Source organism: Carettochelys insculpta, chromosome 3 (assembly GCF_033958435.1).
Source record: "Carettochelys insculpta isolate YL-2023 chromosome 3, ASM3395843v1, whole genome shotgun sequence".
In the NCBI taxonomy this organism is placed as follows: domain Eukaryota; kingdom Metazoa; phylum Chordata; order Testudines; family Carettochelyidae; genus Carettochelys; species Carettochelys insculpta.
The window spans coordinates 17,317,850-17,336,503 of NC_134139.1; the positions used below are offsets into that span (position 1 = coordinate 17,317,850).

General features: G+C 45.9%; 1 protein-coding gene across 4 annotated transcripts in view; it reads right to left on the reverse strand.

The window, feature by feature from the left end:
* The window catches only part of VPS54 (VPS54 subunit of GARP complex), a 78,647-nt gene that overhangs the window by 25,144 nt on the left and 34,849 nt on the right, over window positions 1-18,654 (reverse strand). For all 4 annotated transcript variants that reach the window (XM_074989396.1, XM_074989395.1, XM_074989397.1 and 1 more), the window contains exons 8-13: window positions 17,309-17,694; window positions 6,552-6,678; window positions 4,968-5,075; window positions 2,555-2,610; window positions 1,256-1,352; window positions 481-821 (exon numbers count right to left, since the gene is read on the reverse strand). In XM_074989396.1, coding sequence (XP_074845497.1) covers window positions 481-821; window positions 1,256-1,352; window positions 2,555-2,610; window positions 4,968-5,075; window positions 6,552-6,678; window positions 17,309-17,694 — 1,115 coding nt within the window. The remainder of the gene's footprint in view (window positions 1-480; window positions 822-1,255; window positions 1,353-2,554; window positions 2,611-4,967; window positions 5,076-6,551; window positions 6,679-17,308; window positions 17,695-18,654) is intronic.

The following is an 18,654-nucleotide window of genomic DNA, read 5'->3' on the forward strand; positions in this document are numbered from 1 at the left end:
CCTACCTTTATAACTTATTGAGGCAAATTTCATCAACTGACAGGCAGTGAACAACCAGCTGTACCAGATGTGCATGTGGACATATAGGAACTCTCAACCAGATGAAGGACGTTATGATCACAAGGCCAAAGGAAGTTAAGCACCCTGATCCTCCACAGGTGCAGGGACTGCCCAGACAGGAAAAGCTTCTGCCTGGCAGCCCTTGTGCAGCAATCTCCTTGTGCTAGCAACAGGTGACCAAGGAAGGAGCCAAAGGAAGTAGTCTGTGGTTCTGGCTGTTCTCCCACAGCATCCTAGATGGGATAATTCTTACTGGCCTCTGGATGCCAGTTTATCCACTATCTACCTAAGCAAAATGAACTAGAGTGAATTTTACACCGTTGTCAATAAACTGCCAATGGCGGCATGGCACATAAGAATGGTATCATTGTTAGAAGAGGAATCAACACAATAGGGTTACTAGCAGCAACGGTTACTCACATAATCTCCACGCCCCCTGGTATAACTGAAGATGACGTCTGTTCTTTGCTGGACGAAGAGTCAGTAGTGCACTCTGGCTCAGATACTGAATCACTGCTGCTGGCTTCGCTGTTTGGTGAGGCATTCCTTTGACAGGTAGTGTCAGTTGCTACAGATGGGAGGTCCCCCTCATGGAATGCATCACTTATAAACATGCCTTCGTGTGTCAGATAAGCTACTTCTGTATCTACAGTATTGTCTTTTACAGGGTTCTTCTGTGCTGAAGTTTCCTCCAGTTCCCTGGTCCTTTGGTTCTTGTCTAGAACCAAGAGAACCACACTACGAATAATACTTAAGGTCACCTAGGATCAAATATAATGTTTATTAACAAAAAAAGTGACACTATTTTACTTTAATAAACAGACATTTACTGCAAGGAAGAGGAGGTGATCTCCAACAATGGTTAGGACCAGAGGCTTCTGAGAAAAGTTCAAGGAACGCCACATGTAGGGTAATTTGTCCCTTAGTTGGGGCTTATCCTAATCCCTAATAATTTAAATCTGACATAAATCATGAAAAAAAGAGGCTTTATCTCCTTTCTACCACCCTCTGTGTTAGTGCTGGCCATCATAATAACTCTGTTAACCACACAGGTCCAACATCTTCTGTAATTAAAGTTTAGGATTTTGTAGTTAAAATTAATATTTTACATTCCAATGAGAAACCATCTCTAGCTTAATTCGGCATTACAGCCTGAAATGAGGACGTGAAGCCCTAGAGAAAGGAATATACTTACCTTAATTCTCTTGAGAAAGATAGTAAATTTAGAAAAAATATTCTTCAGTAGATCAAACCACTGAGGAAAATTCATCATCCTCATTTGATCTGCAAGTCTACAAAATAAATAGCATTTTGGAGACAATGGTTATTTACTTTTGCAGTTATCTAACAACAAGGCTAATGTCTGGCATTTAAAAGGAAAACAGTCTGTCAAAAACATAAATTCAAAGAAAAAGTACAAAACTTGATGATAGCTGTAAGCAGCATAGTCTTGATTAGCAGATAACTAGGAGGCTAAAAATACATAAATGCCAGAAAAGGTGAATGCCTGGGTTAATATTCTGCTTTTTAAAGCAATGATGCCCTTCTTCAATAAAAACAGAAAGAGCTGCTCAGTCTTCATTACAGTCAAGTTGCATGTTAATGGCCATCGTCATGAAGCACACAACAAAAATAGCCAAGATTGACTACGATGACTTTTTTCCTTCTTTTTGGCAGGCAAAGCAAAAATACTGGGATTATGCTCTTTCTTTGGATCACCGCAAGGATGTATTGCTTTTGGTCTGGCAAAAGGCAGAAAAATGAACTGTTAAACCAAAATAAAATCTCATAATATACAATTCATGTCCTAACAGAATTAGTCACTATGCTGAACAGCGAGGCATTTCAAACTTTACTGAATCCTCTGTGTGTTTGAAAGCCAGCAGTAAAGGGGAACTTACTTGCTTTCAATATCTGATTTTACAAAATAAATTGGCCACAAGTCTTAAACTGAAAGCAATAATGGTTTCTTGTTGAGCCTTATCTGCGGGTTTACTTTTGCTCTTTTGGGACAGGTTGTGAGTCTTAGGCACACGTATGCTGCTTACAGCCAAGAGGGCTTATGTTGTTCAGTATCCTTCATTTGGAGTGGTCAGGGGTGCCCCTAGTCTCTTTCATGCAGGCACATTGTATTAGAGCAATATTACCATAGGGAGCAGGGGAGTTTCCCTACACAGAGTCAGGAAACAAACATGACTATATTTAGCCTGTGATTTTTCTAACCATGCATATAAAATATGCAATGTAAGTAATGCTGTTTTAAAAACAATTTCTAAAGTATGTTTAAAATGACAGAAGTATAATTACAAGGATCTGCAAAAAGAAGGGACATAGGACCCCTGAAGAGATGCAGAAGACAGGAGGTGAAACAGAAGAACAAGGCGAATCTTAGTAATTCACAACTTTAAAAACACATTAAACACTGTTTATCATCCGTGTTAAACCACAATTCCCCACCCAACCTGATATAAAAAAATCCATGCCATATACTTACTTAACAACAACTTCTGTATCTATTTCTTCTATCTGTGATACCGTACTAACCACACACTGTGAAGTTTAAGAAAAAAAGTGTCTTAGCTTCTTTCCAACCCTTCTGAGTTTCATAATTTAAAATGACCTCAAGTTAAACAAGAAAAAAAGAAAAGACAGGCATCCGGGTCATTTTACACTTTTACAGATTTTTTCTTTTAACTGCAAAATTTGGGACCCAAGATTTTCAAAAGGGATTAGTGATTTTGGATGCCCAACCTGACGCACGTAAAAGGGGTCTGATTTTCTCTGAGCACTTTCTGAAAAAAATCAAGCTTCTCTAAAAGTGCCTATTATTGGGCAGCCGAAAACTGAGGACCCTAAAGTTACCCTTTGAATATTTCATCTGGGATGTTTTTTTTTAAATTTAAATAGAGGATTTATAAAAGCTAACAATGCAAAGAACAGTATCAGAGTGGGATTTACTGTAAGAAGTGGGCTGTGAGTACAAAACAGATTCCCCAAGAGACTGTCATTCTCAGCCCAGAAAATAAATCACCCCACATCCATACTTCCTACTGCATTCTAGCTTATCCTAGAGGCCTATTACTACCACAATATACAGCTTAGCTAAAGAGTAGATAGAAAGAAAATGGCTAGTCAGCCAAATTCCTAGCTCTCCAAAATCAATTTTCAATCTAAACCCAGATGCATGAGATGATCCTACTGCAAGTGAACTCATTTTGCTTGTAAGTGGCTTTCTATAAACTACTGTGGTGCTGAATGGTTTCCTGTTGCTTAAATATTGGTGATATTAATTACTGGTGCTCTGCACAGATGCTTCTTAAAAATATATTTCTTTTTCATGAGTATGCTGAATGCTAGAGGCCCACACCTCTGTTCTTCTATTTCAAATAAAGTACAAGTGTTGGTGTGTCCATCCACCTCACCTCTTACAAAGGACTAATGGATGGACATACGCAAGACTTGGATGAAGAACAGTATTCCTTCTTTACAGAAAAGCCTGTATGCATAAAAGTCTACAAGAAATACATCACAACTAAACATGATCCAAACACCACACAGAAGGAAACTGGGGCTACGTCTACACTAGCCCCAAACTTCAAAATGGCCACACAAGTGGCCATTTCGAAGTTTACTAACGAAGCGCTGAAATACATATTCAGCGCCTCATTAGCATGCAGGCGGCCGTGGCACTTCCAAATTGATGCGCCTCGCCGCCGCGCGGCTCGTCCCAACGGGGCTCCTTTTTGAAAGCACCCCTCCTACTTTGAAGTCCCCTTATTCCCATGAGCTGATGGGAATAAGGGGACTTCGAAGTAGGCGGGGTCCTTTCAAAAAGGAGCCCCGTCGGGACGAGCCGCGCGATTGCGAGGCGCATCAATTTCGAAGTGCCGCGGCCGCCTGCATGCTAATGCGGCGCTGAATATGTATTTCAGCGCTTCATTAGTAAACTTCGAAATGGCCATATGCGTGGCCATTTCGAAGTTTGGGGCTAGTGTAGACACGGCCTGGGAGTTGGAAAACACTTGTCTAAAAGGGCTTTTTTTCAGATAACCTACTCTCCATGAGTGTAACAAGACAGCACCTTATCAAGCAGAAACTTCTATCTGAAGTTGATTACATTTAAATTTGTTACAAGGGGACATGACCTCTGAGAAAGACAAGGGAAAGACCTCTGGGGACTGCAGACCAAGGACAGGCAGGGGAATTGCTTTCTTTTGGTGTTCCACATGAATTTGTTGTGCCCTAAGACACAGGCCGGAAACACACGTGTCTAGGGCATTGGTTGTTTCCTTGAGTGGTGAGACGACCACCTCCTTAATTGAAGGGCTAGCCCAGCACCCTGACTTTACTGTCTGTCCCATAACAGACAAGAGACCATGACAACCCACGCAAGAACTTTTACATGTCATAGAATTTCAACAGATGGATATCATCCAGCCCTCCTCCCTAAAAGAGCAGGACTGTTCCTAAGATTTTCAAGAGTCCAGGGAAGTATGTGTTAATAAGCTTTATCTTATGGCTCTCTACCTATTTCTGTAATATTACCTACAGCTGCTAGTCCTGCGGAAACTAAATGGAATTACATAGCCATCTTATCTGGGGAAGTTACAGGCTAATGAAGAGAGAATAAAACAGATTAACTCACAGCAGGCAGAGAAAAATGAAGGTAAGTGTCTGTATACCAAGACAGAAAAAGAGGTGTTCTTCCTCTACAGTGACTTCAGACAACAGCTGGGGAAGCCACTATGGGAACAGACTTACAGGATTAATGCTTATCTTTTTAAAGTGCAACTTTTCACACCAAGAGCAAGTCTGATGTTATGAAATTAAATATATTCTTAAAATTGAAACAATAATATTTCTGAAAGATGGGTAAGTCTGAGATAAGTGAGCAGTGATTTACTTACCTGTTTAATTATGTTCTTTGCTGTAACAATCATTTCATCACCATATATTTCAAAAAAATTGAGCTTTCTTTGTTTTAGAAGTCCAAACACAAGTGATACAAGTCTTTCCTATTAAAAAATTAAAGGGGCAGGGAGAGAGGACAGATACTTAGAACACCTACTAACAAAAATGTATTCACATATCCAAATTCATAGTGTGTCGGATGGCCTGGTGTCCTGTTGCTAGTGCTCAACACCGACCATCCTACGTTTAGACCACTAGACCATGCCTTCCCCATACAAGGCTGAGAGGCTCTGAGACACTGCCTGCACTTCAACCACTGCAGTGGTATCAATGTAGCCCTTCAGTGCAGGCACAATCTACAGCAAAACAAGGGTTCTTCCATTGCTGTAGTTAATCCATCACCCTGAAAGGTGGTAGCCAGATCAACTGAAGAATCAACCTAACACTGTCTACATCAGGATTTAGGTCACTGGATCTCAAAGACTCATGACTTTAAGGTCAGAAAGAATCATGATCATTTAGGCTTTGTCTACGCTACGCAGCTTTTAGTGATATGGCACTTTTGCTGATAAAATACTTCCAGCACCTATGAGTGGCATGCCTGTTACCAGCAGAGCACTCCCGGCGACAACGAGCCATTTACGTTGTCACTCGCCACAGCAAATTTTTGTCTGGGGTTGAGGGGAGCAGTTGGGAAGGAAGAGAAAGGATATTTAAGAACCTGTGAATGCCAGAAGTTTTGTTGTTCAACTGGCAGTGTAGACAAAGTCTTTGTCTGACCTTCTGCATATTGCAGGCTACAGAATCTTATCCACTCCTGTAATAGACTCCTGACTGCTGGATGAGTTACTGAAGTCCTCAAAGCCTGGTTTAAAGATTTCAGGTTACAGAAATATCACCATTTGCACTAGTTTAAACCTGCAAGTGATCCATGTCCTGTGCTACAGAGGACAACAAAAATACCACACAGGGTCTGACAATTTGACCCTGGGGAAATTTCCTTCCAACCCAAACTTTTAATGAAGACCTGGCCCAAAGGATACGGATTACAGCTTAACCTCAAAGACCTTAAAGTAAAGTAAGAATACGCAATGAAACATATATTTAAGCAGCTCTGTGTATCTGCACTTAAAAAGCAAGAAATAGGTTTGGAACAATTGCCATTAAGAAAGATAAAAATCACAATATAGACTGAGAATATTATGCATAATCATCGATTCACCTTGCCGTATTCTCACTTATACAAGTTATGACAACACATACTTTAATGTATTATTTCACAGGTTACACATTCAACTATATCTTGGTTCAGAACTAATAAATGGCAATTAAAAAAAACCCAACAATAAACTGATTTAAAGGAAATATGGGACTGGACTAAAATTTTGTGGATTTAGGGACAACAAACAGGAATATGGTATTATTCAAATAAAAAGGGATAAGGAAACATTTAAACTAAGACAAAAACGGTATAAAAGAATGCTGCTATAGTGGCAACGACAGGAAGAATGTTAGGGCTCAAAGTATTACAAAGATGAAAAATGTTGTATTATGGTTTCAATTTTTGATAAGAAACCTACCTCTTCTAGAACCTGACAGTCCTCTTCTAGTGGTCTATTTAAATCATTACGAGCATAAGTAGAAAACTCTGCAATCATCATTTTATCTATGAGTTTTTCTAATTCACAAAGCTGTGATCCCAGATGCCTGTTTAAGAAAAACAGTGATTGAACGAAAAGCAAAATATTCAGAAAAACCTGAAAATGAATTATCAATTCAAGACCAAGGAAACCAGACACAGAGTGAGTAATTCCTATGCAGTCAACTAATGTTTAATGTGACGTTCAACACTTCCATGTCTTTAACTAAAATGGTGCATTTGAGTGTGTATCTTCCTTTGAAGCAATAAATACATAAATACTTCAATGAATGTTAAGAATTTGTATCAGAGGAGATAAATCCTCCATTGGGTCTGATCCTATGAAGTGCTGACCACCCCAATCTCCCAGTGAAACCAACAGAAGATGAAGGTATTTATTAGTATTAAGGTCTTGGTCTTTAATGTGGAAAGACTGTTGCACTGCAATTCTAGTGCTTCTACCATTCAGTCTTGAAGTGCGTTAGTTTCAAAACCTCTAAGTACTTCATACAAACATGGAAGAGTTAATTCATACTAATGAGCTAAACAGCTTTCAGAGACAGAGTAGTTTTGACAGACTAAAAGGGGTTTCAAGCTGCCACTATTACAATGCTTCTATAAACAGCATCAAAAGTTTAAGAACAGAAGGGACCACCAGATCATTTAGCCTGGCCTTCCATGTATCACAGGCCCCTAAAACCATCCAACAGCTACACACTAAGCTCATCAACTGGAATTGGATCAGCCCTCAGGACACTAAACTATTATGTACCACAATCAGAGAACTGGAGAGACCATGGTGCACCAACACCCAACAGCCCCACATAACAGGGATTTGGTGATACAGGTTGAACCTCCTTAATCTGGAACTCACTTGTCCAACAAACTCAATAATCCAGCACGATTTTAGTTAGCCAGATGACCACTTTGCATGGGTGTGGTCCAGTTTCCTGTGGTCCCATAAAGTTTGTTTACAGACACCAGTCCTGGCTCTTGGGGTTCTGTGCTGTTACTTAGCTCTAATTTACCCCTAAATGTCTTCTAAGAGCTCAGTGAGCAGTGGATATGTTTGTAATATGCTAGAAAATATCGACCTCCTGTTGTCTGGCATCAGTCAGGTTCCAAGGGTGCCAGATGAGAGAGGTTCAACCTGTATTTCAGATCTACATATAACTGGTTCTTGCAAAGTGACCTGCACCTCATGCTGCAAAGAAAGGCAACAAAGATAAGTGTCAATTCGAGCTAGGAAAAAGTTTCTTCCTGATCCCACATACGGTTATTAGTTAGACCCTGGGCACAAGAGCAAGTACCAGCCAGCCTAGCACCTTGAGAGAGAACGCTCAGTGACACCTAAGAGAACCAGCCCACCTCATGCAATGTCTCCCTCCAGCTCCCCTTCCTGCCTGACCTCTGTGAGTGACCAGCTGAAGAACTGAAGCATGATATTTAAGATCATGAGATACGAACCAGAAGAGATCCCTCCCTCAGGACTCCAAAGCCCTGTGCCCCACCATCACAGGGAAGCCCAGCATACAATCTCACTCAAACTTGTCCAGCTCTCTTAAAACTCATCGTTTGCCAGCTGGCTCCTAATGGGAGGGTGTTCCAAAATTTCACCCCTCTCATTGTTAGAAACCTTCTTCTAATTTCCAGCTGAATTTGCTCACGACCAATTCATACCCATTTGTTCTTATGCCAGCATTGTCCTTTAATTTAAATAGCTCTTCAACCTCCCTGATGTATATCTGCGATGTATTTATAGAAAACAATCAGCCTCTCTCAGCCAAGGCTTTGATAGGCTAAACAAGCCAAGCTCTTTCAGTCTCCTCTCGTAAGACAGATGTTCCATTCCCTTGTTCATGCCAGTAGCTCTTCTTTGAACCTGTTCCAATTTGAATTTGTCTTTCTTGAATGTGGGCAACCAGAACTAGACACAGTATTCCAAATGAGGCCCTAGCAGTGCCTTGTAAATGACATTTATATTTCTCTCTCTTCTTTGCTGGAAATGCCTCCCCTGATGCATCACAGAATTGATCCCATTTGCCCTTTTTTGTAACCACATCACATTGAGGGCTCATAGTCATCCATTGACCAACCAGCACACTCCGGTACTTCTGCTCCTCTGTCACTTCCCTCTGATGAACCCCAAGTTTATAGCAGAAACATTTATTAGACCCCAATTTCATGACTTTGCACTCTGTATTATTCAATTTCCCAGGTGGTACCATGTCAAATGCTTTACTGAAATTCAGGTATATCAGATCTAATGTACTTCCCTAATTCAATTATCTTCTCAAAGAAGATTGGGTTTGTCTGGAATGGTCTACCTTTGGTAAACCCACATCCCACTGTATCCCCTTTTCCATTTATCTCCATGAATTTAATTATTCTTTCCTTCAAAAAATTGTTCTAAATCTTTGTATGTCATTGAGGTCAGACTATCAGGTCTGCAACCGTATGGCCCTTCTTCTTTTCTAAAATAATTGTTTGACATTACCTATCCTCCAGTCATACAGCAAGCATCCTCAAAGAGACAGATTTATTAAAAAAAATCCTTACTACCTTATTACCAATCTCTTGTGCCAGTTCCTTCAGTTTTCTGGGATGGAAATTACTAACACTCCCCAACTTGAGCACATTAATCTCTTAAATTCTTCTACAACCTAGGATATGGTCATTTCCACTTCTCTACACTCCTATCCGTCAAGCACCCTAATTTCATGCCCATGTTCCCTATTGTCTTCCATATTAAAAACCAATGCAGGGTATTAATTTGCGCCATACTTAATTATCTTTAATCTCCTTTCCACCCATATTGTATAGTAGCCCATCCTTTTCCTTCTTTAGCCTCTTTATATAACTGCTCTGCCCATTGGGAGGGTCAGAGGTCCTCCCAAACTGTCTGGGGTTGCTGTATGCCTGAGCCAGGAAGCTCTAGACAAAAGACTGCTTCTTGTTGTCCTACCCACAAGCCCAGAGCCTGGAAGTACTGAACATTATCAGAATGCTAATTTCTTTTTAAAGGATAAAATTTACAGGTGTATAGGCACAATATAGTGAGACAGTGATGCCAGGCCTTCCTCTGAAACTAATAGGGAGGTAAGGAGGCTGTGGTCCTGGTACACTTACAAAAATCAAATCTAAAATTGCATTGCCTCTCTACAGTGCAGTGACTAATTGATGAAGAAAACTATTTCCATTCCATTCAGGAGTAACTAGACTCCAGCATTAGCAGCAGCATTTATTCTCAAAGTCACCAGTATTACCCTATTACTGGCAGCATTTCTCTCTTCAATATTAAAGAGATTTTGATCAATACCCAAGTCCTACCCAATCTTTCACAGATCCCCAACAGTACCCAAGAGAAGAGAAGCCTCCTCACCTTGTGCAGTAAATGAGGTTCTTCAAAATGTCTGTCCCTACCGGTGCTCCCATTAACTGTGCTGGCATCCCTGAACCTGGGATCGGAGATCATTGGCAGCAGTGCCTGTTGGGCCACACATGTGCCCCACCCAGTCTCATGCCACAAGTGATGTTGACATAGCACTCTATGGTCCAACCACCCTCAGTTCCTCCTCTACTGCAATGGTGATATTTGAACTATGAAGCAGAAGAGAGGATGGTGGATAGTGGAACACCCATTGGGTGACACATCTCACAAGAACCTCAGTTCCACACAAGATGAGTAATCTTCTCTCTTCTTCTTCGAGTAGCGTCCCTACAGGTGCTCCACAGTAGGTGGCTGGAGAGCAGTACCCCTAGTTGAAAGGTTTGGGCTTCAGAGCAGTATGAAGAAGTGAAGCTAGGATGGTACCTGTAGCTGGCCTGGGGAGCCAATCCCAGACAGTGGGCAGCCAGTACCCAGCCCGGGAAGCCAGCTCCAGGAAGTGGACAGCTGGTCCCATGGCAGCTGGCAGTCTGCCCTACAAAAAGAGAAGTTACTCACCGTAGTAACGATGGTTCTTCGAGATGTGTCCCCGTGGGTGCTCCACGATAGGTGTCGGGCTCGTCCCGGCGCCGCAGATCGGATCTTTCCAGCAGTTTGTGCCGGACCGCGCATGCGCCGGCGCGCACCACTCCCTTGCGCGCTCCCGGCCACGTGCGCGATCCGGTCCCCGCCAGTTCCTTGACCAACCGCCTCGGATGCTCCTGAAAAACACCAAACAGAGATCCGAAGCGGGGAGGATGGGCGGGTGGTGGAGCACCCACGGGGACACATCTTGAAGAACCATCGTTACTATGGTGAGTAACTTCTCTTTCTTCGAGTGTCCCCGTGGGTGCTCCACGATAGGTGACTACCCAGCAGTAACCCAAGAAAGGAGGTGGGTAATCGGTTTATGTGCAGCTTGCCCCCGAAAGGACCGCTGTCGAGAGGCGGGTATCCTCTTGGAATACCCGGTGTAGGGCATAATGCTTGGCGAAGGTGTCATAGGATGACCAGGTCACCTCTCTGCAGATGTCTTTTAGCGCGATGCCCTTGAAAAAGGCTGTTGATGCAGCCACTGCCCTGGTGGAGTGAGCCCTAGGCGGGGCCAGTAAAGGAGTTTTTCGAAGTTCATAGCACATCTTTATGCAGGACACAATGTACTTCAAGATTCTCTGTGAAGAGAGACCCCCTCCTTTTGACCTGGGAGCGAGAGAGACTAGTAGTCTGTCCGTTTTCCGGAAGGACTTAGTCCTGTCTATGTAGAAGGCCAACGTCCTCCTCACGTCCAGGAGGTGCAGGCGTGCCTCCTTGCTGGAGCTATGAGGCTTCGGGTGAAACGAGGGTAAAACTATAGGTTCGTTAAGATGGAACTCTGAAGAAACTTTCGGAACGAAGGCTGGGTGCAGCCGTAAGGTTACCGCCTCCTTTGAGAATACTGTGCAGGGCGGCGTTAGCATAACTGCTGCGAGCTCACTCACCCTGCAAGCTGACGTGATTGCAAGAAGGAAGGTTGTCTTTATCGTAAGGAGACGGAGGGAAACTGTGGCTAAGGGTTCAAACGGTGGTCCCGTTAGCGCGCTGAGCACCAGGTCCAAGCTCCACGATGATGGAAGCGGTTTCCGAGGGGGGTACAGGTTTACCAGCCCCTTCAGGAACCTGGTAACAATAGGATGGGCAAACACCGTGGGCCCTTCCTCTTCATGCTGAAACGCCGATATAGCGGCGAGATGGACCTTCAACGAGGAGAGGGAGAGCCCGCCTCTCTTGAGGTCCAGTAAGTATTCTAGTATTACAGGTATAGGCACCTCAAGGGGAGCTAACTGCTTGGTGGAACACCATGCAGTGAATCGAGTCCATTTCTGCTTGTAGGTCTTCCTGGTGGAGATCCTTCGGCTACTTTCCAGGACTTGTTGTACTCCCTCCGTACATGTACTTTCTAGGGAGCTGAGCCATGGATTAACCATGCTTGTAGGCGCAGGCCTTGGGGGTGTGGATGCACTATGGACCCCTGGGCCTGCATAAGCAGGTCCGGTGCCACCGGAAGGGGAAGCGGTGGACGATCTGACATGCACAGAAGCAAGGGGAACCATTGCTGTGGATCCCACGTTGGGACCACTAGGATCATGCAGGCTCTCTCCCTCCTGGCTTTCTGCAGGACCTTGTGGATGAGCACTGTGGGGGGAAACGCGTAAAGCAGGGGGCCCTTCCACGAAATCGTGAACGCGTCCCCCAAGGACCCCCGCCCCAGTCCTGCCCTGGAGCAGTACTGGGGGCACTTCTTGTTGTGCCGAGTGGCAAACAGGTCTATCTGGGGAAATCCCCATGCACGAAAGATCGGTTGTAGCAGATCGGAGAGGATCTGCCACTCGTGTGTGAGTGCGAAGCGCCTGCTTAGCTGATCTGCCTTCACGTTGTGAGCGCCTGGTAAGTACGAGGCTTTCAATGTTATATTGTTGGCGATGCACCAGTTCCACAGCCGGACTGCTTCCGCACATAAGGCACAGGATCGAGCTCTGCCTTGTCAATTTATATAAAACATGGTGGAGGTATTGTCTGTATTGATCCTGACTACCTTGCCTTGTATGTGGTCTCGAAAGTGTTTGCAGGCATTGAACACTGCTCTGAGCTCCAGTATATTTATATGCAGTGACTGTTCTGTAGGGGACCACAGTCCTTGCATCACCTTTTCGCCAATGTGTGCTCCCCACCCTATGGGGGAGGCATCGGTGGTGAGAAAAATAGAGATTTGTGGTTGGTGAAAGGGTACCCCTGTTAGCATGTTCTTGGGGTTTACACATCATTGCAGGGACCTGCGCACCTCTGTCGTGGGCGACACCACCCTGCGGACGGTGTGGGATGCCAGCTTGTAGATGCTCGCCAGCCAATGCTGCAGGTTGCGCATATGCAATCTGGCGTTCTGTACCGCGAACGTTGCCGCTGCCATGTGGCGTAGCAGCTGCAAGCACGTTAAAACCAGCACCGTGGGGCTGTATGTAATGACTTGTACTAGGGAACCAATGGTGCGAAAGCGAGCGTCGGGTAGATAAACCCTTGCTGTGATAGGATTTATGCGTGCCCCTATGAACTGTATGTCCTGTGTGGGGTCGATCTTTGACTTCGCAAGGTTGATGACCAGGCCCAGCGAAGAAAACATGTTTGCTGTTACATGTATCATGCGTAGTACCTCTGCCTTCCAGGCCCCTTTCAGTAGGCAGTCGTCCAGATATGGGAATATAAATACCCCCTGTCTGTGCAGGTAGGCTGACACCACTGCCAGGGTCTTGGTAAAGACTCTGGGGGCCGAGGAGAGGCCGAACGGCAGAACCTTGTAGTGGAAATATTCTTTGCCGACCATAAACCGGAGAAAACGTCTGTGAGCCGGGTGGCTTGTTATATGAAAATATGCATCTTGTAAGTCGAGAGCTGCAAACCAATCTCCATCGTCCAGTGCCGTGAGTATACAGGCGACTGTGATCATCCGAAAGCGTTGTTTGCGCAAGTACCGGTTGAGGCCGCGAAGATCTAAGATGGGCCTCCAGCCTCCCGTTTTCTTCTCTGTGAGGAAGTATCGTGAATAAAACCCTTTCCCCTGGAGTTGCTCCGGCACTCTATCCACCGCCCCTATAAGCATAAGGTGGTCCACCTCATGCTTGAGTTTCACCTCGTGGGAGGCATCCCTGAGATGAGGCCTGGGAGGAGGTCTTGGCGGTGGGAGCGACTGAAAGGGGATCACGTAACCCGTAGCTATGATCTCCAGTACCCATTTGTCTGTGGTGATCTTTTGCCATTGTGAGTGGAACAGTTGGAGGCGATGATGGAACATTAATTGTGGATGACATTGCGCGATGGTAGTAATAGTGCAGCCCTCGACCTGTCCGTCAAACTTGTTGCCTTTGGGCCTGCCCCGAGGATGCACGGCCTTGTTGGGAACGTTGCCTAGGAGTTCTATACTGTTGTTGCTGTTGATGCCGCCCTTGGTCGTAGCCCCGTTGGTACTGAGCACGCTGAGGTTGGTACGGGTATCGCCTTTGTTGAGGGTAATACTTTTTCTTTCTGTATGGAGGGGTATAAATACCCAGGGTTCTGAGTGTAGCTCTTGAGTCTTTACTGGAATGAAGGACCGAATCAGTTGACTCTGCAAACAACTTCTGCGTGTCGAAAGGGAGATCGACAATTTTTGCCTGCAGATCCCTCGGGATACCCGATGTCTGGAGCCAGGATTCCCTGCGCATGACCACTGCCGTAGCCGTTGAGCGTGCCGCCGTGTCCGCTACGTCCAGGGCGATCTGGACTCCTGTCCTCGAAGCTGCATAGCCCTCTTGCACAATGGCCTTCAGGACCAGCTTCTTATCTTCTGGAAGTGAATCCATGAGAGAAGTAAGCCTGGAGTAATTGTCGAAATTGTGGTTCGCTAGATGTGCTGCATAATTTGCCACTCTCAGCAGCAGGGTGGAGGAGGAGTATACCTTTCTGCCGAATAGCTCTAGCTTCTTGGCATCTCTGTCTGTTCCCCCCACTTTGTACTGGGAAGTCTTCGATCTCTGCTGAGACGATTCTACCACCAGAGAATTTGGTTGTGGGTGACTAAACAGGAACTCCATGCCCTTCGCCGGGACGAAGTATTTCTAATCCACTCTCTTGTTTATAGGTGGAGCGGAAGCCGGGGTCTGCCATATGGTGGTAGCAGACTCCATGATTGATTCGTTGAGCGGGATAGCGATTTTGGACGAGGCCGGAGGCCTCAGGTTTTTGAGGAGCTTGTGGTGCTTCTCCTGCACCTCTGCTGTTTGGATGCCTTGCGTGAAAGCCACCCTTTTAAACAGCTCCTGAAACTGTTTGAGGTCGTCCGGGGGGGCAACATCCCCAGGGGCCGTAGCCTCGTAGGGGGAGGACAAGGAGGAACCACTAGGGTAGACCTCCCTTGAACTCTCAGGGTCCTGCTGTCGGTGGTACACCCTCTCACTGGAGGCTTGCGAGGGAAAAATCTCGGGGTTCCAAAATCAACTCCCCCTGAGACGACTGTGTTTCCCTCCCCGTCCGTGAGTGCCCGCGGGGGTACTGGACGGTCGAGGGGGACCTGTCCCTGGGTGTATGCCTGTGGTGTCTATGCCCAGCGTGATAAAGACGACCGTGGCAGCACGGGCACAGTTCCTGGGACGGAGACCTGGACCACTCTCGAGGTGCATACCCCCTATGTCTGGGGGAGTGAGATCGTCTGGATGACTGAGACAATGGTGAAACTGGTTTGTGATAGTACTCCAGAGGGTCAAATCCCAGAAAGGGCGAGGGTGGCCTAAGCCATGGTGACGCTGGTTGGAGGAACCGAGGCGGCGGCTCTGGATAGGCTGGGGAGACCCATGTCTCCTGGTTGGTGTTCGCAGCATAAGGGGAGGACTTGTTGAGAGCAGCCCTGCAGCCCTGTCCAGAGAAGGGCTGCGGTGCCGGGTTTTTGCTGCTGCCTTTCACCTCCCCTGCGGGGCTGGCTCCGCCCCTTCCCGTGCCAGGGATCTCGGCCCTGCTGTCGGCGCCGCGCTCGGCACGCTTATCTGCGGTGCCGCGCAGGTGGTCTCCTCCGGTGCCTGCAGGCTGCATGCCTGTTGGCCCTTCACCGTTGGCGCTGCGGGGGTCTGTGCCACTTGCGGCGGTGCCGCCGGTTCCGGCGCTTGCCTGGCCACCGCTCTGAACGCTGCGCGGGCCGGCTGCTTAGTAATTGGAGGCTCAGCCTCTGCCACGTGCGCTGCTGCGCTGCCGCTTGTTTGTGACTGCGGCTGGGGGCTGTGTGCTACGCCCGTCCCGCTCGCTGTGGCCACCGGCAGGGATCAGGCTGGAGAGAGCTTCCTCCGTTTCTGCACCGAGGGGGTGAGGGACACCACCTTCCTTTTATGGAGCCCTGTGGGTCCCTCCAGTTGAGGCCTCTCCGGCACGTCTGGCTGGAGGGCCTTATCAAACAGCAGCATTTTCAGCCGCATTTCTCTACCCTTTCTGGCTCTGGCCGTGAGCTTTGCACAAAAGGAGCATTTCTGGGTGACGTGTGATTCCCCCAGGCACCTAATCCATTGACTGTGCCCATCAGAGGCCGGCATAGCTTCGCGGCACAACTCACACTTCTTGAATCCTGAAGAGGACATTGCGGTGAGTCTTTGAGCTGTTAATAGGGTACTTAGCACCTTCTCTGTGCCTGTTCCCCTCTCACGGAGCCCAGCCTGCTGCAGCAGGAGGCCTACTGGCCTTCATGTCCCCGGGTTGCCTCCGCTCCTCCTTCTCGTTTACTAAGACTTTCTACTTATATATATTTTTTTTTTGCAATAAAGAAACAAATAAACAATCTAACTAAGAACTCTGAAAAGAAACTCTAAAAACTCTGAAAACTCTAAATACGCTGACTCTGGCCGCAGCCTGAGTGGATTCCGTCTGCAGCCGATGGCGGTTAAGAAGGAACTGGCGGGGACCGGATCGCGCACATGGCCAGGAGCGCGCAAGGGAGTGGCGCGCACCGGCGCATGCACGGTCCGGCAGAAACTGCTGGAAAGATCCGATCTGCGGTGCCGGGGCGAGCCCGACACCTATCGTGGAGCACCCATGGGGACACTCGAGGAAGAAGCCAGCAGCTCTCAGGTGGCAGCCCCTTGGCAACCAGCAGCTCTCCCCTCCCCTCCTGGGCACACCTCTCGCCCCTGTGATTATCTGACATTTTGGGTTATCTGACCATCCATCAGTCCCATTTATGTTGGACAATCAGGTTCTACCATCTACAGAATCCCATTATTCCAGCAGACACTATTGAATTTCAATACAAATTTAGTGTACATTATTTCTGGTGATAGTCCACCAAAATGGTCACGTTGTATATTGCACAATTTTATTAGATGAACTAATTTATCATATATATCATAGGAAATATTCTTCTGGCATGTCATATTCTGACAGGCACCTTGCTATATTGACACTTCTTATGTAGGGTACCTAGCACAAAGCAGTTGCTATTCTGATTGGGCGTTCTCTATAGAATATAAAACATAAATATTCAGGTGGTTATGAAAAGTCCTTCTCCCCAACACACACACAGTCAGGCATCAGGAACTCCACTGGTACAACTACACAAGAGAGTAACGTTAGGCTGGTTTTCTATACGTATTACCCAAGAAAGAACACATACAAGAGCAGATTCTATTTAAGTACGTAAGATTTCGGATAAAGTAACTGCTTGATGCTCTGCAACACTATTCATATTTCACTTTATTACGTCCATTGACTTTGCAAATGGCACCTACCGGAAACTGTGAATGCCCTGAAGCTCCTGCTGCAGCACCTCCTGCGTTGTTGCTATCAAATCCAATGCGCCAACAAATTCAGAAGTAGACAACAACAGCTGTACTGTAGGCTGTGTTTGGTGTACAGTAGCCATTAACTTCAGTTTATTGTATGCTTTCACGCAGTTATTTCTGGTGAGCGATAGTCTTAACACTTGAAAAGACCCTTCACACATGACTTTATCAATTTGGGCAATTTTATCCCTAAGTATTTTTACTGCCTGGGAGGTTTTCCTGAGGTAGTCCTGCAACTCATGCTGAGAGGTCATTGCATGAAAAAATGCTTCCGAGCGCAGAGAAATCTGATGAGCGATATTGACTTCCACAATATCCAGATAATGGCTCAGCTTGAGAGAGAGAGAAAAAAACAACCACCATTAACATCCAGCAAATTTATCATGCTACAAAAGCATTTAATTCATTTTGTGGGTTTCATTTAAAGGATTTCTTGAAGTACATTTTTTATACTAGAACAATCCGCTGACTCTGGCCACTCTCACACTGCATTAAAAGCTGTTGCCATGGCGGCAAATGAGTAACTGCCCAGTTTTTTAGTGAGTTCAAAAAGCATTGGGAAGGTTGAGCATCTCCTTTCTTGTGCAGTGGTTTACAAAAAAGCAAACAATTAAACAAGCCTGCCCAAGGCTTTCTCTCTCAGAAGTCAGACATAAACCCCACTATAAAACAGTCATTAGCTGAGAGAGGCTGAGCTGGGTACTAGCCTGCAAATGAAACAGCATGTGTATTTAACTCTAATACATGCCGAGTCTGCTACAATATGGGAAGAACCCACAACAGGATAAAACTTTTTCTGCTTGATGGTCTGACCTAGGCAGCTCCTGGTTCTTAGGGAGAAAGGGTGGAGTTGAGAGAAGGAGGTTTCAATAGAAGGCTGAGTTCTCTTAGGATACACACTTGAATTCACTTTTTTGTAGAGACGGTCCCTCAGAAGGTGGGCTTTGGACATGGCTGCCCTCAGCCAAGCACAGTGAGTCACTATTTAGTGAAGCAAAGCCCTTTCTCCTCAATCAGGACCTAGAGCATGGGTACATGTTTGGAACCTGAGCTTCCTTTGCTGGTCTGGGCCTACTTTATTCACACTGGAACCGCTTGGTGTTCCGCACACATGAACTCTAAGGGTCTCCCCACTATCAGGTTTTTTCTTCTTCAGAGGGGAAAAAAAACCCAACTTCAAGCTAAGAGGGCTTTTCCCGTGAAATAATTACTTCAGCTCTGCAAAGGGACTTTCATCGACTGCCCCTTACCCCCCGCCCCGAGGTAAAAGAGAATGTGCATGAACAAAGCAC